Source organism: Eucalyptus grandis, chromosome 7 (genome assembly GCF_016545825.1).
Source record: "Eucalyptus grandis isolate ANBG69807.140 chromosome 7, ASM1654582v1, whole genome shotgun sequence".
Taxonomy (NCBI): Eukaryota; Viridiplantae; Streptophyta; class Magnoliopsida; order Myrtales; family Myrtaceae; genus Eucalyptus; species Eucalyptus grandis.
The window spans coordinates 9835203-9858845 of record NC_052618.1 but is presented as its reverse complement, the minus strand read 5'-3'; the positions used below and the strand labels follow the sequence as shown (position 1 = coordinate 9858845).

The window sequence follows — 23643 nt, the reverse complement described above, 5'->3', positions numbered from 1 at the left end:
TTTCAATCTCTCTCTTCACTTGTACTGCTCTTTTAATCTTCCATCGTGATTTCTACGACTCCGACGCGCCAAATGGGCGAGATCGGATTTCGGGTCAATATGAAGCAGGTTCTATCCTACTGGATTGTCGCTTTTGTTTTTTTTTTTTTTTTTTTTTTGGTTATTTCTCCCTTCGAGAAATAACTCTGGCCTTTGGTAAGTAAAAATTTGACGTGACGAACCATACAGTGTCTTATACTTTGTTCCCGACGACACGATATTCTTCTTCTAAAATTAGGATAAATGTATTTAAAACATCTACAAGAACTAACGGAAAACATACAGTACCCTGGCCGAGCACACAAGTGATGGTTCTCAGAGAAGGGACCACTGAAAGCACCTTGCAAGTAGAATTCTACAAGAGGTGCAACCGCGACAGTAGACAACATAACTCAAGATTGACTCATGTTGTCACCGGATGACAAAATAGTTGGCCAGGGACGCAAAAAACCAGAATTACTAACAAGGCCACTAATGAAAAATATTCGCACCTACTTATATCTTAGTCAAACTCATTAACTGAAAGAAATACCTGCCTCAGAGAGGAACTACCCCTAAGAATACATATGATTCATGAATAAGCATCAAAATATGTATGAATATTCCTGTAGATTGGGTTGGTAAACCTCAAGCCGAGTATGCTTGAGATCAACTGCCTCCTCAAGTGCACTCGGCCATGACGTTGTGATGTGTTGATTATGAATCAAAGTGAATCCCGATTGATTTGAAATTCAACCCATAATTTAATTGCAAAGCAATTCAGGCCATATTAGGAAGTCCAAATTGGGCTCTTGCCAATCGGAGTGTGGGTGATGCAACAAGGGACATTAATTTCTCACAAGAACTCTTTTCATTATTGATGATGAAATCAATGTTGTCATCAAATACGGGCTGATAATTTCTTTGCATATAACTATTTTATTGGTGAGTTTGGTCCTTTGAGCATGTTGAGTGTGCTTAATACGTATAAAAGCTTGTGAGAGACATAGAGACTATTGAGAATCATCATCCGAGAGAGCTGAGAGTGTGAGAAAACTCATTTCTTGTGACTGATTCTTGTGATACTCCATGATTGAGAAACACTTATGAGTGAGTGTAATTGAGCGGTCGTAATTCATTTTTCGCCAATTATCATGAAACCATCTTGTTAACTTTCCCCATAAAGTAGGTTTTACCATTGGACAAAGTAAATCCGCTGTGTTCAGGTTTTATTTATACAATTTATTTTTTACTTAAGTCATTTTCATTTGTTCTTGTTTGGGCATTAGTCGTAACACTAGTATCAAAGCGTAGGGTTATTTGTCTGTATGCAATTATCGCTATGGCTTCTAAAAAAATTGAGTTAGAGAAATTCACCGGCAGGAATTAGTTTAATTAGTGGCTCATTAAGAGGTCAGCGTGGTGGGAGACATGGGGTTTGGATTTAGCGTTGGAAGGAGATGATGACTTTGAAGAAGAAAATAATAATTTGAATAATTTGAGGAAGAATCCCTAGGCTTGAAGAAAAGAATCCTCTATTGTGGAAGCCAAGTATCTGAACTGAAAGATGAGAAAAAAATTCCTCAACCATCTCATCATTTCTTCGCTTTGGAACCTTTAAATGAAGGGAAAAAGAATCCTCTATCATGGAAGCCAAGTATTTGAACTGAAAGACGAGAAAAAAAAAATCCTTCAACCATCGTATCCTTTCTTCACTTTGGAACCTTTAAATAAAGAAAAATAAAAATATGAAAGAATCATCTTGCACTAAAGAAAATTTATGAAAGAATCATCTTGCACTAAAGAAATCTCTCTCTCTCTCTCTCTCTCTCTCTCTCTCTCTCTCTCTCTCTCTCTCTCTCTCTCTCCCCCACCACCTTCCCTTTACGGCTCCTTGTTTAGTCTTCCACCACATTCTATGGGACTTCGACCCCATGTCATTTCAAATGGATCAATATTTGATCAACACATACCGGGTTCTATTCAACTGGATTTTCCCAATTTTTTGGCCCATTTCTCCCATCGATCGAGAAATAACTTGCCGGCCTTTGATAAGTAAAGATTTAATGAAAAAAAATATATAGTGTCTTGTACTATGTTCATGATGACATGATATTCTTCTTCAAATAATAAGGTAAATATGTTTGAAACATCTACAAGACAACTGGAAAACGCGTGGTACGTCAGTCGTGCATGCAAGTGGTGGTTCACGGAGGAGAAGCACCTTGCAAGATGCAAAGAAACCAAAGAGGACGTTCCTACTTTCACTTTCCTTATAAGGAAAAATGAAGCAAAAATGGTCCTTAAAATTTGATTCAATATGCAATGTTACTTATGAACTTTTAATTTGTTAAATATAATGTCTAAACTTTTGTAAATGTTCAATGTAGTCCTGAACTTTGAGTTACTAATAAATGTTCAATCTAATTCCCTAACTATATCAAATTATTTAATGTCATCTTTTCGTTAATTCAAGTTAATGGAATACGTGACTTCCATTCCATTAAATATGAATGGTAGACAAATTATATATGGATTATCCACGTAAAATATTTATCTCAAATTAGGAAAAGAAATTTGCACGTGGGATATTTGAAGTCCCTAATTTGTTTGTTTCCCTTTTTAAAGTAGACAGATAAAAGACGGATATATTGACTCATTAATTTTAAAAATCCAACTCAGCATATAATATAATAATCCATGTCATCATATTGTTGTTTGAACAAACATAATGACTATATTAAATATTTACCAATGGTTTAAAAGTCACATTGAATAAATTAGAAGTTCAAAGATAACACTGAACATTTACCAATAGTTCATGAACTAAGTTAAACAAATTAAAGATGACATTGTATATTGGACCAAAGTTCATAAATTATTTGTATTATTTTTCCTTCCTTCTACGAGGCAACTGTCCTTGATTGTCTATTGTACTTTGATACCTTCACAAAGTCTATTAAGAGGCACAATGTAGCCGCACCATTGCCTTCAAACCTTCCGATTGCCTTTCAAGCATGCCATTGGAAAAAGCTACTGACCTCAAAAACTGTTGGACGCTTGATAGCTTCACTTGAGGACATTGCCAAAGAGAGTCTAAGTTTGAGCCATTCAATATATCTAGTTTTAGGTTAACTATGATATATTAGCTACTATATCAATTCTCTGATGTAAGACTTTTTTAATACAATGCAAATGTGCAACTCAACAATCTCCCACTCACTCAGGTGTGAGTTCAATATTAGGTATGTTCTACATTGATTCACATGTGAATCTCCACTTTGTTGCGTGTGAGGTCACAACAACTACAACAATGCCAACCTTCATCTCGAACTGCCATCGAGAATGCAATGTTGCACCACAACACTAGGCTGCTCGAAAACCACTGATCACTAGATTTCTTTCTTAAGATACTTACCAAATATTGATGCACATTGAGTTCCTTGAGATATTTACCAAACACCACACATTGGGAGTTCAGGGTGGTCGCCAAGAGAGAGTCCAAATTTGAACCTATCAACATATCTACTTTGAGCTAAAAAATTTAAGCCAATAAGTTATAGATTAACTCGGATAAATTAACTAATCACACCACATCAATTATCTGGTGTGAGACTTTTTTAATACAATTCACACGTACATATTGACAAACGTCTAGCCTAACCTACAAATGACATATAGAAAAATAAATATGCTCTTGTATCGATATGTCAAATAGTCATTATGAATAGCAAGAAGAAACTAGTAAATTTCTCCATGAGGTGCAACCGTGACAGCAGATGACAAAACTCAACGTCGAATTATGTTATCACCGATGGAGAGAATAGTCGGCCGGGGACCAAAAAGAGGGAATCACTAATAAGACCCCTAATGAAAAAGATTTGCCCCTACTTTAGTCAAGTTCATTCCCTAAAAGAAATATCGCCCTCGGAGTGGAATTACACCTGAGAATGAATATGATCTATGAATACGCATCAAAATATCTATGAAGGTTCTCGTAGATTTGGTCAGTAAACCGCGAGCCAAATAGGCCCAAGATCAGTTTTCTTTGCAAGCGCACTAGGCCATGACACTGTGATGTTTTGATTATGACTCTAAGGGAGTTTGCTTTCTCTCTCTTCTTTCTCTATGTTTGGCTCTTTCTCTAGCCGTCTCTTGCCGTCGCTCGTGGCCTCGTCTCTGCTCCCTCGCCCTCCCTTGCCTCCACCCTCCATTGTCTTTCGGATACGTGTGTTGAAACGTGTCGAGAAACGTTGACAGCGTGTTGGAAAATCTGACACATGTTGACTGTGTGTCCGACCGTGTCCGAGCATATCGACATGTCCGACACACTCCGACATGACACGGAAGCATGGGAAACATGTCCATGCTTCATAGGTGGCAAGTGTGTTTATCTTTCGTGTCAAAGCTTGTGATCAAATCACTACACTTGGACATTCTCTTGTGGCCACTCCCATGAGCACACTTTTGTGAGTCTCCAGTGATTACCCAACGTGCGTGAGATGGAGAGCCATCACACCAAATGGAGATTAGTTGAATGCTCAGAGAGTTCTAAACACCTTATTGATATAAAATAGACATCTATCTATTAATCTTGCGACAATGCATAGGTTTTTAATTACATATATAATTGAATTGGTAGGGCGACTTCATATATGTGAATGCTAATATTAATCAAGTAAAGAATATCTTTTTATTCAAGTATATGATACCTAGTAAAATAGAAATTAAAAAGGAATTGCTGAAAAAGCTTGAAAGTGTCATGTTAATGTGTGCATGACCAGACACGATTGAATATTTAGTCCCAAATTCATACAAATAGTTTTACGACTAACAGCAGCCAAAATTCTTAAAAAAGCAACCCTCCTAATTCGGTTAGTCACGCATAACAAAAATAATTTAAACAATGGTATATAAAATATACTTACACATGTACTCCGAAATTTAAATAACCTGACATAATCGGATAGTTAGCATATATGTATAAATATCGTAGTGGCACAATAAAGGCTGTTTTGTATTGATTGTGGATATAATAAAAATTATAGTTAAAAAGGTATAAATTACATTTATATCCATGCTATGCAAATTCTATACTGAAAAATAGATTATTTAGGACAAAAATTGAAGTATATTGATCAACGAAAGAAATTAACAGATTCTCACGGGGCGCTAGGAGGAAAGCCACTCTTGACGTCGCCTCCATTTGAGGGACAAGATAAATGACAAGATAAATATTAGGGGCTTTGAGCCCCTTACCTCCCGGATCTTGGATCTTAGGGTGAGATCCTAACCAACTAGGTTAAGAGGTTACTTACAAATTAATCTGACATAAGTAAATTAATAACATCGCTAAAAACTTATGAACCATGTCTAATTTTTTTTTTAAAATACATAATTTTTTAATTTATTTTGACATTGATAAATCTAATTTATTTGGATATTACTAAATCCCTTACAATATTGATAAAAAGTTGGTAATTTATTAATCCATTCGTATGTTGGCAAAATTCTTCAGAGTATTGGTAGTTTATGACCACGCTTGTAAAATATCAAGAAGTCGGAAACCGAATCCTTCAGCAAGCTTTGAATATTTTTTTTGCAGAATTGCAATTTTCAAAGTAGCTGTTGAAGAGATGGCCAAAGGTGCTGTTGGACGGAAGAGCAAAATCCCCGGCCCGCAACTGGCCATGCAATTTTCGATTGAAAATAAGTGGACCCCCTCCACCATTTCTTTATACTAATATTGCCTTTTGGGCCCTACCGCCTCCAAAATGCTAGAACTATCCAGCCATCTCGCAATCTTTTTCTCCATGAAAGCGCATCCACGCTGGACAAAAAGTAACTTGCCTATCTGGCACTGAGGAACCCCCGATTGTCCCCTGCTACTTAGCTTGCCATCGGCTATAAACCCCGCTCCTCCTATGCCAACGATCCAGCTTCCAGGCGAGGGACCACGGCATGTCCCGCGTGGCATTAATGTAGTCGAGTTGGTTGGAACAATAAGGCCCGCCCGGTATGAAAGCCACAGATTCGCAGGAGATCGTGGACGAAGCACTGCGTCCCAGGTTACAATTGAGGTGAGTGAGTTCGTACAGTCTTACATCGCAAAAAGATTTTTCAAGAACAGAAGTTGGTTTATGAAAAAACAAAAGTGCGAAATTCCTCGAGAGGACAGCTTGCATTAATAACAATCAAAACCCTCTTTCTCTTCAATGCTCTCTTTTAGTATTTACATTCAATTGTCAGGATCTAAGCTGATCTGCAGGTAGAATTTTTTTAACTAAGATGTGGGTTCTTTAGGCCATGAGAACAACTGCTAGGATCCAAGCTAACATGGCAGCATCTGCTTCTAACTGCAACATAGTTTCGTGTGCAAATCTTAGCTTCACGTATAGACACATTAATTCATCTCAATTTATTGTTTATGAAGCAAGGTTACACAATCTGGAGAGAGTGGTTAGATGAGACTGATAAGAAGTCCTGGCTAAACAACGGAGAAGTTAATCACCAGAGCAAAAATGACATTTTTGCCTAATCAGTTTATCCTTTTTTAAGGACAATAATTTCAAGGGGTCATCTACTGCAGAATGATGGATGAGTAACACCCTGCCCATGGCTTAGAAGACTCAAATCAATATGCATAGTCACTTTTCATCCTCACAGAGCTGAAAGTACAAAATGAATAAGATCAAATGAATGAAGAAGGATCTGATCATTCTAGCCTTCATCTGTCATACATTCCGAAAATGTTTGCCAAACACATAGCCGCATCAGCAATGCTTAATGATGCGCGACAAACAGTGCAATGTGGGAGAGTCACCATTCCATTGAGTTTTCAGATAGGCAAAAATGAGAACAATATGTGGATGTAATTCTTCCGCACATGATTGCCAACCCCAGCAGGACATCAAGCTCACATCTTTCAGTAAGAATAACGCATGAGATGCAAAACCATGAATTGAAATGAGCTTTGACATCAAAGAAGATAGCTACCCATCCTCGATTCAGAAGAACCAGAATCAAAATCAATCAAATACCTTGAATGCAGGCGATCCACTGAGAATGATCCTGCAGAAGATGTCTTCAGTCGAGCACCCGTCCTTGTATCACGAGACCAGCAGAGTTCAGAATTGGTTTATTAAAAGCTCAACAAACCAACTATCTCGAGCGTGAGTCTATTCGACAAATTGAAGATTCCCAAACGCAAAATTTGAAGACTTTTGTCTGCAGAATTGAAGAATCCACCTCTAATTGTTTCGATTTTTCCAAAATTTTAAGAACAACAAAGCATCTTTTTGGTGAGTAGTTAGCTGACATGGATTTACAACTGACTGCCATGTTAGACCTTCAACAGTGATTTTGGATGGCAATTGAACAGGGATCAAATTTGGGACTTAAGTGGAAGTTGATTCTTTCTAGACAAAAAAAAGTTTAACTCAGAACAGAGTCAACCTAAAGTTTGTGCTTTTTTGGGGAATTGAGACCCTTTGTTAATACATATCTGTTTTGATATGCAATCCTTGATTTCATTCTTGTGGGACTAACAGCCAACTAGCGCCATCTGAACAAGTGAAACTGACAAGGAACTTGAACACGTGATATCACTTGCCCACGCGCAATAAAAAAGACAAGCAAGTTGAGACAAAATCCATCTAATCTGTGCTTAATCCACGACTTCCAGCAGCAATCAGAATTGTAACAGAGCATACAAGACTGCAAATCGTGATTGTTTGATGACAAATTGACATGAAATTGAAGCCATGACCAAACTAGCCTCAAGTTGGGATGAGATTCACCATATTACTTTCCTAGCATGAACATATACAATCCCCTAACCAAACTAGCCTCAAGTTGGAATCAAACTCACACCCAATCATGGGATATCAAGACATGGTCAGCATCCAAGGATAAATTTCAAGTATAATTTAATTCATCCATGACATAATATCTTTTCCAAGCAAACATGAAATTTACCGTAACACAATCTTATGTCACTGCACATGCTTACTTGAGTGGAATAGCATCAAATGAAGGATCAATGGACTTTAGCCCAGGGCCGCAACAGCTGTGAATCTGCATGTATTGACAAGGTTCCAGCAACGGAAAATAGAGCATATGCAGTTTGGTTGAATGAAGAATGATTAGCTATAGTGATTGACCTTGGATATGAGTAAGGAGATAACAAAAGCAACATCAAGGAATGGAATCATCGAAGCAGGCAATTATGACCGAAGTTTGAGTACTGTGGCATTTCAGTCCTTGGAACTGTTGGCAATCAGATAGGTGACTAGAATTATCGCTGGTGACCAAGCTTCCCTCCCCCTACTGGTAATAATCTTCTGTTCTTCTCCTTTAGTGCTGTTGATGCATATGACTATCAGTCTATCATGAGGATTCCAATGAAATGAGAAACATATCTTTGAAACATCATTCTGAATAGCAGTGGTCAGCGAACTTCGAGGAAGGAAAGGACAGAGAGATATATGCCTTCATCTGCCACATTAGAACTCAACCAAATGTCGAGGGAGAAAATATTGGAATTCTGGTGGCAAGTGTTGTCCACACGATATTTTGATGGGGCCTCGGTGACCCGTTTTGTTGAGAGATTTCCTCAAATCTGGCTAGTCTACCATATCACCTTTAAACGAAGTCAGTATTCTTCAAATTATTTAATAGATGTCCCGAGCTTTGAAATCGCAAGAATCATGGAATTAAAGTTCAGTTAACATCGGAGTTCTCTAATTCAATAATCAGGCCAAGACCCTCATGGCAATACCAAGCATACAGACATCAATTTAATCATGCAATTGCCATCTGAACATGTGAAATTGACAAGGAACTTGCACACACCATATCTCTTATCCATCTAATTATGCTTATTCCACAACTTCCAGCAGACATTCATAATTGTAACAGAGCATATGAGACAGCAAATTGTGATCTTTTGATGAGTAATCGACATGAAAATGAAGCCATATCTTCCTACAAGCGCATATAAGTCTACTTGATCAAAATGGCATCAATCAAGCAAATTAATACTAAATTTACGCAAAGCAAGCACGGTCAGCATGCAATATTTTGATTCTAACATATTCAAGTTTGGTGATGACCCCAATTCTCACAAATCGGCATGAGATTCACCATAATGCGTTCCTAGCATGGGCATATACAATCCCATAACCAAACTACCCTCAAATTGGAATCAAATGCACACTAAATCAGCGATATCAAGACACGTTCACCATACAAGGATCAATTTCTAGTAGAATTTAATTCATTTATGAGATAAATCCCTTTCAAGGGAACATGAAATTCACTACACATACTTACTTGAGTGGAATGACATCAACATCAAGGACCAAATGACATCAGCTCAGGGCTGCAACAGTTACGAATCAGCATGTATTGACAGGTTGTAGCAGATCCAAAGCAACTTCAAAATTGAATACCTACGATTTTTAACGAAGAAACGGACCTCATATACGCTTATATGACCGAAATCGATAAATAATCTAGTAATGAAGGAAATTCTCGGTCAAGACTTGAATCAAAATACAAACTGACTAAGTTCAGGAATTTCATCAAACAGGTGATTCGCATCCAAATCATCACAAAGGCAGTCAGCAAGTTCAATCATCAATACGGCCTCAATCAAAGCCATTTTTGCACAGATGACAACAATAGCACTCAGCCTCTGCTTCGTATAAGAAGCAACGGAAAACAGAGCAAATGTGGTTTAGTTAAAAGAAGAATGATTAGCTATAGCGATTGACATCGGATACGAGTAAGGAGATAAGAGAAGCAACATCCAGGATTGGAATCGTCGAAGCAGGCAGTCGTGACCAAAGCTTGAGAACGTCGGCATTACAGACCGAACTGTTGGCGATCGGGAAGCGGTGACGATCAGCAACGAAGGGAGAGGCAAGGATTCGAAAGAAATCTCCGAGGGAGAGTGACTTATAAATGCTAAAAAATCAGGCGAGTCCCTTCAACCAGGGCTAGAGAGAATTTGTGGAGCTCCTTTTGCATGTGTGAAGGTGGCTCTATTTATGTTCTGGCCCCACACTACAGAGTGCGCCGAGCCTGATCTCGGAAGGGAATCGACTCAGATCGTTAGATGCAGAGAGAGAAAGGAAGAGAGCAAGTGAATTCTGTCGAGGGCCACGTGATGGGGCCTTGTTAGCCAGTGAATTCGATCGACCCCCTAATTCCCCGCAATTACATAGTGGAGGCCAAATCCCTCCCAAACATGGACCTGGCCTCGGAGAGAATAAGGCAGTGCTGCTCCAGGCTCGGGCCACCCTGCGTGCCCGCGTTACACAGGCAGCGGCCCATCCCCGCCCGCTCCTCGGGGAAGAACTCAATGATCACGAGTGATCCCTATCTGTCCGTTTGCCTGGCGGGAGCCACAGTTGCCCAAACTCGGGTGATCCAGAACTGCGAGAACCCCCTGTGGGACGAGGGGTTCTGCATTCCCGTGGCGCACCCGGTCGTGAAGGTGGAGTTCCACGTGAAGGACAATGATGTGTTTGGGGCCGAGCTCATCGGGGTTGTGGAGATACCGTTGGCCAAGATTGCATCTGGCGACATGATTAACGGCAACTTCGGGAGCCCCCTCAAGCCTTATCCAGAACTTCACATCTCAATCCAATTTAGGCCGGTTAGCGACAACCCCTTATACAAGGATGGTGTTGGGGTTGGGCTAAACTATGTTGGTGTCCCAAACACATATTTTCCACTTAGGAAAGGTGGGAATGTTACACTATACCAAGATGCTCATGTCCCAGAGGGCAAGTTGCCTTAGATTTTGCTTGATGATGGGACGATTTATGAGCAAGGCAGGTGCTAGGAGGACATATGCCATGCAATTTTGGAGGCCCACCACTTGATCTACATCATTGGTTGGTCCATTTATCATCATGTGAGGCTTGTGAGAGAGCCCACAAGGGAATTGCTGAATGGAGGAGAGCTCTCTTTAGGGGAGCTCCTAAAGTACAAGTCCGAGGAAGGTGTCCGAGTGGTCGTGCTTGTTTGGGACGACAAAACTTCACATGACAAGTTCCTCTTGAAGACAGTAATACTAAACCAGCTTACATGTAATTACGCATTGCTGAAACATGGAAATGTCTTGTGCTTTTTGGGATGATCAAGAATATTCTCGAGTCGAGAAAAATTTGTCTGCTTGTGGCTTCTATCACTATTGATTTGTTGGGCCAGTGCAGTAGAGTGGTTCAAAGTTACAACCAATGCATCAATGGTGATGAGAGCCACATGCGAGCACGTTTTTTATTCTACTGGCATTGAATTTAAGGATCAACCTTTTATGAATGGTGCATAGTCAGTAAAGGATTTTCTTACTTTTACTGTTGGCTTAATGAACATTTACAGAATAAGAAGTTTTCATTTTTTCAACACAAAGGATGGACTAATCAAAATCTTGACCTCTAATAGTTCTTCCTTTTAGTTAGTCTTTACAAAATGCGAATGGAGAATATGTTAAATCATGGCTCTTTCTTGAATAAGCATCCTTATTTATGGTGCAACCCACCATTTGGCCAAATCTCAAATCCATGCTCTTTGTGACAGAAAATCTGTCCGACTTAGGAAAATATAGTTCTTTATCGAGATCTCTTATCATTGAGACTCGGCATGTGCCATGTTGTTGTGCAGGATGGTGTGATGCAAACTCATGATGAAGAGACGAAGAAGTTTTTTCGACATTCTGGCATCCACTGTGTGCTTGCTCCTCGTTATGCAAGCACCAAACTCAGCATTTTCAAGCAATAGGTATGTATCCTTAGATGTTTAGGTCGATTCTTAATCAGAATCCCGTTGTCTGATTGCACCAAAAGCATTGCTTTCTCTGTGCATTACTTGATTATTCCAATCAGGTATAATTTCATGGGAAAGGTTCTCTTTTCTTCAGACAATCCGTGGAAGTTTATTGATTTGTCTCATGCTGTCCTAGATCATATCATGTGTTTTCTGACCTAGTGACATGCATTTGGGACAGTTCTAATAGGGAATTTGATAGTGTTGCAGAGGCTGCACATTCGATTGAAATCCAGCATAAATCTATGAAAATGTTTGGTTTAATTTGTTGGTGTGTGGATCTTTTGTAGTCCAGGTGGTGGGGACCCTGTACACACACCACCAAAAGTGTGTGGTTCTCGACACTTACGCCTCAGGAAACAACCGCAAAATAACAGCTTTCATTGGTGGGGTGGACCTATGTGATGGCCGATACGACACTCCCGAGCATAGACTCTATAGTGACCATGAAAATGACATTCACAACCCAACATTCACGGTAATTAAGCTAATGTTTCTCTTCAGCACTGTAAACACAAGTAAACGTTATTTTCTGATTATTTGATCATTGCTTCTTCCTTCTTCTTTTTTGGGATAACTACTGTAGTCCACTGTCAATGTCCTAAGGCAACCGTGGCATGATCTACATTGCAAAGTTGAGGGACAAGCTGCGTATGACATATTGAAGAATTTCGAACAGAGATGGAAAAAGGTGGCGAAGTGGCGCGAGTTCAAGCTGAAAAACGTCAGGCATTGGCATGAGAATGCTCTCTTAAGGCTTGACAGGATTTCATGGATACTTTGTCCCTCGACAAGTCCCGATGGCGACAAAAAAGTACAAGTCAGGGACGAAGATGACCCGGAAAATTGGCACGTGCAGGTTGGGAAACTTTCTGTAAAGTTAATGACCATTTTTAAGGACCTCATTCGTAAACAAAACGAAGTGCAATGATCGTCTTTCATTTCTATTTTACGTTGGTATAGATCTTCAGATCGATTGATTCGGGATCTGTAAAGGGATTCCCAAAGAGCGTTGAAGAGGCTGCAAAGCAAGTAAGTTTTAGCTGGTAATACCATGCTAGTAGATAAGCAAGTAAGTTATATACGTAACTCGAAAAGTTTTCCTCACATTAGAAAGTCACTTTTCTTTCTTATGCACAATCCTTAGTGTTTTTGAATATAGATTGAAGTCCACAATGATAATGTTGCTTCTTTCAATCTAGAATCTTATATGCGGAAAGAACTTGAAAGTAGACAAGAGTATTCACACGGCATATGTGAAAGCGATTAGATCGGCGCAACACTTCATCTACATTGAAAACCAATATTTTCTTGGCTCTTCCTACCATTGGCCATCATACAAAAATGCAGGTCTAAGATGCACATTTCTATTCATTCTGACTGACTTGAGTTTAGTGAGCAATAGCACCTCTTGTAAAGAGTATTCAGACTTTGCTTCCTCTGGGGATTGTGTATCAGCTAATAAGAGCTAGACCTCACTGTATAAGACATTAAAATTGACTTCTGATTCAATATGTTATATTTCGAGGTCAAACCTTTTAAATTTAGATTTTTCCCCATTTTCTAGTTTTGTTTCAGCCCTAATTTCTTGAGTTCAAGTTTTCATGGGAAACAACGCTTGATTTGGTTTTGACAAGCAGGTGCAAACAATCTAGTGCCGATGGAGCTGGCATTGAAGATCGCAAGTAAGATCAGTGAACACGAGCGCTTCTGTGTGTATATAGTGATACCGATGTGGCCGGAGGGTGTCCCTACTAGTGCTGCGGTGTAGGAAATTCTCTTACGCGAGTGTGTCAGATCAAGGATAAACTCTTTCATCTAGCAAAGAAATAGCGATGACACTTGCATTTCGATAACGGTATATCAATAAATATAACGTTCTAGCAAATTGAAACTAAATAACACATTGAACAGAGTTAAGCAGAAAAGGAAGTGATCCAAGCAGAACAAACCTAGCTACTCAAAGGGGAAAATTTGAGACCCGACCTTGTTCAGGTCATTTAGTATTTTTCTCCAAGAGATAAACATTCACTACTCTCACATTTGTGTATTGATAATGTGGACAGGGACAAACCATGACGATGATGTACAAAATTATAGCCCAGGCTCTCGAAAAAGCCGGGTTGTCACACAAGTACCATCCGTCAGATTACTTAAATTTCTATTGCCTTGGCAAGCGGGAGCCCTTGTCCTCTACACAGTCTTCATCCCAAGCAATGAATCAACAATCTGAAAATAATGCCTTGGTATATGTCTATACTCTTTTCATGGATTCTTCCTTTGACTTATCTGTTAAAAAAAGCAAAACAAAAATAGTCATTAAGAGCTATGGTTTTTGAATGAGTGGTAAAAAGACTTTCTGCTTTGAAACATGCTGTCGTTTCTATCCATGCAGGCTTCGGTTCAAAAGATTCGCAGGTTCATGATATATGTGCATGCCAAAGGGATGATAGTAGATGATGAGTATGTGATCATGGGATCGGCAAATATCAACCAAAGATCTCTAGATGGCTCAAGAGACACTGAAATCGCGATGGGGGCCTATCAACCGCATCACACTAGGGCTGGGAAAAAGAGGCATCCGCATGGCCAGGTTAGTACATCGGATTAGCCTCTTATCTAAATGGAGGTACTAGGTAGACACCCTTGCGAGGGTAGCGACATATATCAAAACCTTAAGCTTGTGACTAATAATGTTAACTTATGCTGCGTAGGTTTATGGTTATAGGATGTCGCTTTGGGCGAGCACCCGGAGATTTAGAGGACAGCTTTAGGGAACCTCAAAGCACCGAATGCGTGAAGAGGGTGAACAAAATAGCCAAACGGAATTGGAAAGCTTATGTGGATGAGGACCAACATAATCCCAAGGAAATGAGAGGCCACCTGATGCAGTATCCCATCCATGTGAGCAGAGACGGTAAAGTTGGTCCTTTGGCCAGTTTCGAAACGTTTCCCGATGTGGGTGGCAAAATCCTCGGATCACCCACCACTCTTCCTGATGCTCTCACAACATGATTGACTATGTAAAATTAGTGGCATTCGATTTTGAGAGTGTGCAAATGTAATGATATATAACAAAATTTTCAAGTGATTTTGAGTTAAATCGCAGTGTTTTGAGCAGCTGAAATTGAGAAATATGAGTAGAATGAGCATTTATGAGCAGGACAAAGTTGTGATTCAGATGGATACTCTCTACTAATTAAAGCAAGTTGTGGAAAGGACACACGATGCCATTGTTGTATAAAATGCTTTATATGAGTTGATGTTATAGTGTGGACATTAAGATAAATTCATATGGTTCATCAAGTTCTTCTTGGCTAAGTGTTTTCCATTTGAGATTTATAGCATAAACTTCTTAGAGGGAAAAGATTCTACTTTTTCAGATCAGGGGACCTCCAATCAGCAGGGTCATTAAAAATAATTACTATCATCAACAGAGAGACTTGCTGCAAGGAAATAGATGGAGCTCGCACCTCCATTGTAGAATTGTTTATAGGAGAGACAATCGGAACTAGGGACCTAATCCTGGTGGAACATATGGGCAGGGTCCTGATGGATTTCAAGGGCAAGTTGCTGGTATTGCTAATGACATGCTTTTGCGAATTATATGGGGGAGGGAGGGAAACAAAAATCGTATCTTTGAAACATCATTCTAAATAGGAGTGACTAGTGAACACTCCAAGAAAAAAGGACATAGGTTGCAATTGGTGTTGTGCACGGTATGTTGGCACAAACACACACAAAAAAGGATCAATTAGATTTAAGCAATAGCTCTTGTAAATAAGCCTTGAATGCTGAGCGTTGAAGGAGAGGAAGACAATACATGTACTTTGGTGGCAAGTGTCATACATGCAATATTTCTAGGGGCCTCATTGACCAGCTTTGTTGAGAGATTTCCTCATCTGGCTTAATCTACCATATCACCTTAAGAATATGTGTACTAGTAGAGGAATTGCAAGAATCATGCAATTAAACTTCAATTAACATCGGAGTTCTCTAAATCAGTTATAAGGCCAAAAATGTCATGGCAATATCAAGCACACATCTCATCAATTTAATCATGCACACGCGATATCATTTATCCACAAGCAATCAAAAAGGCAACTAAAGCAAAGACAAAATCCATGTGATTCATGCTCATTCCAAAGATTCCAGCACATGTTCAGAATTATAACAGAGCATACATGATCGCAAATCGTGATCATTTGATGACTAATAGACATGAAATTGATGTCATATCTTCCTACAAGCCATATGACTATAATTCTCACAAAATTGGCATGAGATTCACCATATTACTTTCCTAGCATGAAAATATGTGATCCCAGAACCAAACTAGTCTCAAGATGGAATCAACAACCGATCAAATCAGGGATATCAAGACAGAGTCAGCATCTACAGATTGATTTCCAGTAGAATTTCATTCATTCACATAATTTCTTTCCCAAGCGAACATGAAAGTCACCATAACACAAGCTTACTTGAGCAGAATCGCATCAATTCAGGGCTGCAACTCAACAGTTGCAAATCAGCATGCATTGACAAGGTTCCAGCAAATTTAAAACAAATTCGAAATTGAATACATATGGTTTTTCTTATGAAGCAACAAAACTCAAATACACTTGTATGACTAGAATAGATCAAGAATCTAGTCAAGAACTGAATCAAAATACACACAAATTTAGTTCAGCAATTTCATCAAATAGATGGTACACATTTCAGCGGAGAAGCACTAGTTCAAATCGTTTATATAGCCTCAATCACAGTCGATTTGCACACAGATAGTAGCAATAGCAACGAAAAACAGAGCATTGATCGAAGAACAATTAGCTATAGCGATTGACATCGGACATGAGCAAGAACAGAAGCAACGTCAAGGAATGAAATCATCGAAGCAGGCAACCATGATTGAAGTTTGAGCACTCCGGCATTACAGAACTTCTTCGCGGCAGCGAAACAAGTGGTGATCGGGAAGCGGTGACGACAAGCAGCGAAGTGAGAGGAAAGGATTCAATTGAAATCACCGAGAGCCTGCCTTTGATCAATGCTCTCTGTCCTTTGTCCCTTCTCAGTGTGCCATGTGATGTACAGTGCGTGTGGGTCCCAGGAATAGAGAGCCAAACCAAAGCAATGAAATAGTGAAGGAATACCTCAGGTCTTATGAAAACCAGCGAAATGGTCGTTGTAGTTAGTAGTCTTCCCAGTTACCAAGGACTTGGTCCGGCTCTGCTCCACAGCTTTTTATACTCATGACATGCAAGGATGGGAAGTCCTCGGAGCACCGGAACTTCAGAGAGTATTTCTCAGGTAAGAAGCTCCTGAATTTTGGCAACTCAAAAAGTATAAGAGCAGTTAACTCGGAGAAGGTGATTGTGGTGCTGGTCAATTCTTCCCATTTTTCATAGCCAGCAATTAGTTCCATATCTTCACATGACTCCACCACCAGCTCTTCGATTTGCTAGTGAAGGTAGGGAAAAGCATTTCCAAACGGGGGCACCTCACGGCCTCTATGTCTATCAAATTTGGGAATGGGATGTTTGGGAGACTGTTGGATTGCCAAATGCACCTCAAGTTTTCAAGATCACGCAATGCTAGCCTCCTCAATTCACCACTCTTTGTATCTGTCCCATCACTGTCATATATGATCTCGATCGAACGGCATGAAAATACTTTTAGTTTCTTGAGACAGCGCTGCAGTTTCTTCCACATATAAGAAGTGGCAATATGTCGGAGATTGTCACAGTTATTCAATTCAAGAGATTCCAACTTCTGAAAGGAATCAATGGGAATTTGATTGTTCCATAACTCTTTGCACTGAAGACCATTAATTTCCAAACTTGTTATATTAGGAAATGTAACCTGCATGAGGATAATGCGAGAAAGGAGGATAAGTAGAACAAATTTATTACATTCTTCATTATAAAACATGATAATGCAATAATACAAATGATCACAGTAAAGGATAGAACGAACCATCTCATTGAATAGCGGTTGTGGCGATTTATCATTTTCTTTGGCTGTCCCGCCTAGCTGCGTCTTGACACTTGTGGGACTCGAGATGAACACTCTAAAGTTACAGCACCCCACAATTCTTAGATCTTGTAAGGAGGAAAAATAATATGAACAACTTCCTGAACCGAAACTAATTAGGTTATCAAGCTCCTTAAGTGTTAATTCACTTAAGCAAGACAAACTCATCACTTTTGCCTCTGATCGACTAGCTTCTTTCTCGAGAATCACTTGCTTCATCTGTTTGCATTTAGTAATATTTAGCTTCCGAAGTTTCACCAGAGTTGTGGCCGTATATTTGGAAAAGAGATAACTCAGCCTTTTTGCTCCACTCACACTTACTTCCTCCAATTTGGGGAGCAATACAACTTTGTCATTTGAATCAAGGGACCCACAATTAAACAATGATTCCAAGGAGGGACAACTTCCAATGTTGATGCTTACCAATTTAAGGAGCAATACCACGGTTTGTTCTGTATTTGAATCTAGGGACCCAAAATCAAACAATGATTTCAAGGATGGACAATTAAAGACCTTGACACTTTGCAGGCTAGTCAATCCCCCTATGATTGTTGAAGGGAAGATGTGGAGTAGGTCAGAGCAATTTTGAATGGTGATGGTGGCCAATTTGCAAAAGGAACTTCTGGAAAGTTCATCGTGCCATATCCATTTGAAGGATCCCACCGAGTGAAGCCCTAAGTGCTCCAAGTTTGGTAAACTAATCTGCTCATAAGAGTCATGTGTTGGATCAGGGAAGTGAAAAATTTGATAATTTGGCCTAATCCTAACCACCAATCTAATGCAATGGAAGAATTAATATTCACTAACAAATGTAGTTACAAATTGTGAACACATTTTAACAAATAAACCAAATAAGAATCTTCAAAAGGATATTGTTACTTGTCCTAGCATACCGAGTATCTATGGCTATTATGGGTAAAATCTCAAGAGAAGGGATGTTTACCTTTCCATCGAAGAAGGAATCTGAATAAGTATTCTGTAAATCTGAAGTAGTGATTACTGACTCTGTCCTTTCATCTCCTCCTCCTCCTCCATCCACAGCCCTAGCCTTGAAAGAATATGAATGGACCCAAAGTGTACGAATGGGATTATTGCCTTTAAAACCCTTGAAAACTTAATCAATCAATAAAAAATATTTAAAACTCGATTGAATGGAGAGCGAAAGATTAAAATCTTCCGTCGAGCTTGAAAAAAGTGGAGAATGAAATGTCCCCAAAATATCCCTAAAATAGCTGACGTTGACACGGTTATGTTGGCATGTGCGTGAAGTTGGGACATGAATTATGTGGACTTCTTTGTTACGTGGCTCTTCGTTTGCTTTCCGTTAATTTAATCTTTGGAAGTTGCTTTATTTATTTTGAAGTTATTTTATTTTGTTCATTCTTTGAAGGCTCATTCGTTCAATACACTATTTCTTCTACTCATTAGAAATGTTATATGAGTAATAAACTAGTCATATTAGAAACCCTTGAGCCCAATTAATTAGTGTAATTATCTAAAATTGAAAAAAGAAAAGAAATAAAAAGCAGTCGTAGAAAGAGGCTTCCCTCTACCAATCGTTGAAGGTGAATGAAAATGTGTAGTATGTGAACAAAACTTATACCCTCTCGATAAGACAAATTGACATGGGGAGAAAATGGAGAAGTTACCTGAATTGGAGCACCTTCTGAAGTCATCTCAGCTCTTGTGCAAAAAGTCGTCATATTTGGTAAGCCAACCAAATGCAAATGATGTAGGTAAGGCAACTCAACTCTGTAATTGGTAGAGACTATGTCTTTTCTTGCGATGGCTCGCACTGAGCCACAATTCCATACTTCAATCTTTTCTAACTGTACAAAATTTTGCGTTTGTGAAAGACATCACAAGTATTTCAATCGATTGCAATTATTGACTATCACATCTTTTAGTTTGCTGAAGCAATCTGCAGTGATGTGGTGATGGCATATCTTCTCCAGATTGATAAGATTGTTAAGGAACAAAGACTCTAAAATTGTAAAAGCACTATTGGACGAACTGGCAACATACTTCATTGATGGGCTGTTCTGAATGTCGAGATGCTTCAATTCCGGAAATCCTTGAATGCACAACTTGTGAGCTTTCTCGAACTCTCCCAATCCGTCCAAACACAAATATTGAGTTTTCTGGAGAGTTTTTTGGATCCATGTTTTTGAAAGAATACTATCGTGTGCGTCCAATTTGATCTTCATGGTTTTCAAACCTTTAAATTCCCTTCTGTCAATATTTCCTATGTTGATCCAAAATCTAGTCAAGTTCTCAAATGGTAGGTCATCAACCTCCAAGAGTACGATGGGATCACGAATCGATATTTCCAGAGAATTTAGCTTTGTCATGCTTCTCAACTCGGCAAGCCCAGCATTACGCAATTCTAATGGCTTTTCATTTTTGCCCGTCTATTGATTAAAGCTTTCCATCATAAGTAACTCTTCTAAGTTGATTAAGCATTTTAGGACATCGGGCTTAATAATCTTAAGCTTGCAGTAGCTTAGGTTTAACAATCTCAAATTCGTTAGTTCTTGGATTTTTTTAGGCAGCCTCGAAATTGTGGACCTTGCGAAGCTGAGAATCTGTAATGCTTTGAGATTACCGAGAATTGCCACATCCTCCACATTGCAACTTTCTAAGTATAAAGACAGGAGGTTCCCAAGGATTCTAATTGAGGAATGTAAACTGGTGATACGCATAGAGCAAAGATATAGGACTCGAAGCTCCTTCATGCATGTGAAATCTAGTAGTCCCAAGTGATCTCCCATATCACGTAGGTGTTCTGGAATCCAGTACCGGATTGGTGGTTGAGACAACATGAGTATCTTCAAGTCGGCAAACTGACACTTCATTAGTTTATCGAGCCTATCTCTACCTACATTAACTTGGCATATTGCCCTACATTTCTCAAGCTTTTCCTTTGGCCATGAGCCATAATTGCTGTTCATCATTAAGGAATTCTGACCTCCAAATGGAGTTGAGGTGACCACCTCGCTGTAAAGATCATGTATGGTTACATTGTTCTTTTCATCGCCACCATCCAACAACAAACAAACGGAGCGGAGTTCATTGAGCATAGCATTCAATCCAGCCCTTGAATCTTGTATCGTCCTCCCGAATTCCTCAAAAAAGCCTAAACCCATGCCTAAACCCAGCAGGATTTCGACTTGAATGGTCCCACCAATAAGACCGCAAAGCAAGAATAAGGTCTTGGTGTCCTCACTCTTCAAATGATCGTAACTCAATTTCACTATAGTTTCCATTTTTGACAGGTCTATTTTTTTCAAAGCAATTCTCCATGCGTCCACATCCCTATCTTTCAAGCTACACGCAACCGAGATAATCAGAAGAGGCAAACCTGCAAGCTTCTTGACCACCTTAGGCGCTATTGCTTTCAATTCCTCATCGTCTTTGAGCCTGTCACCGACCGTCTTTTCAAATAGCCTGAATGCTTCGTTGTCCTTTAAACCTTCAAGATGAAATATGGGGGTGTTGCGCTTCATTTGCTCCAGAACATTTTTAAATCTCGATGTTAGCAGCAACTTGCATCCCTTGCTCTCGTCTCCCGAAGGAATTCCGACCTCCCTCAGATCAAGCTCTTTCCACAGATCGTCCAATATTACGAGAATCTTCTCACTCGGATCCTTCTGTAATCTCTTACACAGAAGATCTCTTCTTCCTACTTCACTTGGCTCGTCCTTCAGTTTTAGACCGAAGAAGTAAGCAATATCATCTTGGATTTTATTCAAGTCCGGAGTCTGTGATACTTTCGCTTTGACGATCATGTGGAACGGTCTTCCCTCTTTCTTGAGTTTCTTCTCGACTTCCTCCAGCAGAGTAGTTTTCCCCACACCGCCAGGCCCGTAGACCCCAATCACTTTTGCTTCTCATCATCCAGAGCTTTCAATATGTCCTGAAAGATGGAAGCTCGCGAATCAGTGATAGTGTCGCCCCCATCACCGGCCAACAAATTCACGTCGGAAGCACTCGGTACATGCCCCGGTGGAGCCCTCTCGTAGTAGACCCTCTCGAAATTACCCTGCGGAATGAGTGCCTGGATGGCCTGGGCTGTCTTCCTCGCGTCCCTACCGAGACAATAACGCTCCTTCGGGTTGGGAAGGCACCCGCAGAAGCAAGTTTTATTGGCCCTTCTATCGTTATTCAGCACGCCGCGCGCCTCGTCGGCAGAGTTCTCTGCATCATTCTTCCATCTGTTAACTTCGAGTCTTATATCCATCATGTTGTTTTCAGCATCATTGACGGAACGCTGCACCCCAACTCTCACTTCATGGAGCTTCTCAAGTTCTTCCCTAAGTTGGCCAACGTAGCTGTCGGTGAATATCACGTAGCCGCAGCGACGACCGACCGGAGCCACCAGGTACTCTGCCACTTTGGCAGCTACCGACACAACAATATCCGTCATTTCCCCCTTTTCGACTTCTACTTTTGTGGTTCTCTTGTAGGAGAAATGGAAGTTGAGAAATTGTATATGCCGAGAAAGGCGGAACTGATGGAACCCGGAAACGAAACGAAATGACCGAACTGGAAAGATTCAGTAGGATGAATCCACAGCCACGAAAGATTAGGTGAAGAGAGACAGCTTCTAGCAATAGGCGTAAATGAAGATGGAAATCTAGAGGGAGGAAGTGATCATTTAGAGTTGCAACGATCAGAAAGAGCAGCACCTGGCTTTAATAGAGGCAGCGGTACTATGTTACGCACACATAAACCCACCCCTAGGCCCATGTACAGTGACACTAATTTTTAATTTCCGGAAGGGGCCATCCCGTCTAACAGTGCGGGCAGGCTGTCCAGCTGTCACCAGTGCTTTATGCTTAGAGGGAGTGAGTTCATATGCAGCCTTACACTGGAAAAAGTTCTTTCAAGTATTGGAATTGATTTGTGCCAAAAAAAAAGAAAAAAAAAAGTGTACACTTTTACGGGACAAAGCATAGACCTCTAGTGATTGAGAGAGACTTCGTAAATATGCATCTGTTTTGATTCAGGCAATCCACGAGCTGAACTATGATGAAATAATATAACCATTTCCTAAGATTATCCTACTCTTAAGATCACAATTTCCCGATTAATCATTTCCATACTTGAGTAATATCTATTGCAAATCCAAATCAATTGAGTTATTGAAGAGTCGATTGAGTTTTAAATACACATATATGTTGTACACGAGGACACCTGAAGATTAACATCGCAAGTCTACTCCACCACAAATACATTACTTTTTACAGTTAGTTATTGGAGTAGCTAATATATTTGTTTGAAATATGTAATAGGTTTTACGTCACTCCTAAAACTTTTGGAAGAAAGCACTTCTTGCGAAGCATCAAATGAAGCCTTTTGATTTCTTACCGTGGGATTTTGTTACAAGACATTGTTTGTATTTATGTAAGACACGGAAAAATAATTAGATGCAATATCATTATTCACCCAGCGAAAGACAAACGATATAGTCGAGCAATGCTTGCTTTTCCGCATCATCTAATTTTTCTGAACCTAGCAACAACATTTCCTAGACTCCCTTAGGGGAATCGCCCATGACTTTTTTGACATTTCCCCTTTATTTACCACACCAACTTATCTTAGGAAGGAACCAATGACCTCAACACTCAACAGAACTTTTCTAAAGTTGAAATGACATTTTCTGAGAGTCTGTACCAATCACCCAAAGGCGAGTCTCTTGTAAACACAAATCTATTGAAAGGCTTGAGGGCTTGATTGGTGTACATTTCCCCTACTTCA

General features: G+C 39.7%; 2 protein-coding genes and 1 pseudogene across 2 annotated transcripts; 1 reads left to right on the top strand and 2 right to left on the bottom strand.

Moving 5' to 3' along the window:
- Positions 1 to 10384: 10384 nt before the first annotated feature.
- Positions 10385 to 14892, top strand: LOC104454912 (annotated as a pseudogene).
- Positions 14893 to 17265: 2373 nt separating this feature from the next.
- Positions 17266 to 22328, bottom strand: LOC104452617. The gene is made up of 4 exons (XM_039317414.1): positions 19533 to 22328; positions 18827 to 18931; positions 17827 to 18585; positions 17266 to 17712 (listed from the first exon to the last, which is right to left on the bottom strand). The coding sequence occupies exons 1-4, from the start codon at positions 19584 to 19586 to the stop codon at positions 17266 to 17268; spliced, it is 1365 nt and encodes a 454-aa protein (XP_039173348.1). The 5' UTR covers positions 19587 to 22328.
- On the bottom strand, positions 20295 to 21671 carry LOC120295825 (disease resistance protein At4g27190-like). The gene has a single exon (XM_039317413.1). The coding sequence runs from the start codon at positions 21669 to 21671 to the stop codon at positions 20295 to 20297; it is 1377 nt and encodes a 458-aa protein (XP_039173347.1).
- Positions 22329 to 23643: the final 1315 nt, after the last annotated feature.

Bases quoted from the DNA above. Each gene is read 5' to 3' on its own strand.
- LOC104452617 (XM_039317414.1), bottom strand. From the start codon at position 19,586: ATGACGACTTTTTGCACAAGAGCTGAGATGACTTCAGAAGGTGCTCCA. The intron at 18,586-18,826 runs GTAAACATCCCT...TCTTATGAGCAG, and splicing joins ATTCCTTCTTCGATGGAAAG to ATTAGTTTACCAAACTTGGA. The intron at 17,713-17,826 runs GTTCGTTCTATC...ATCCTCATGCAG, and splicing joins AACCGCTATTCAATGAGATG to GTTACATTTCCTAATATAAC.
- LOC120295825 (XM_039317413.1), bottom strand. From the start codon at position 21,671: ATGATCGTCAAAGCGAAAGTATCACAGACTCCGGACTTGAATAAAATC.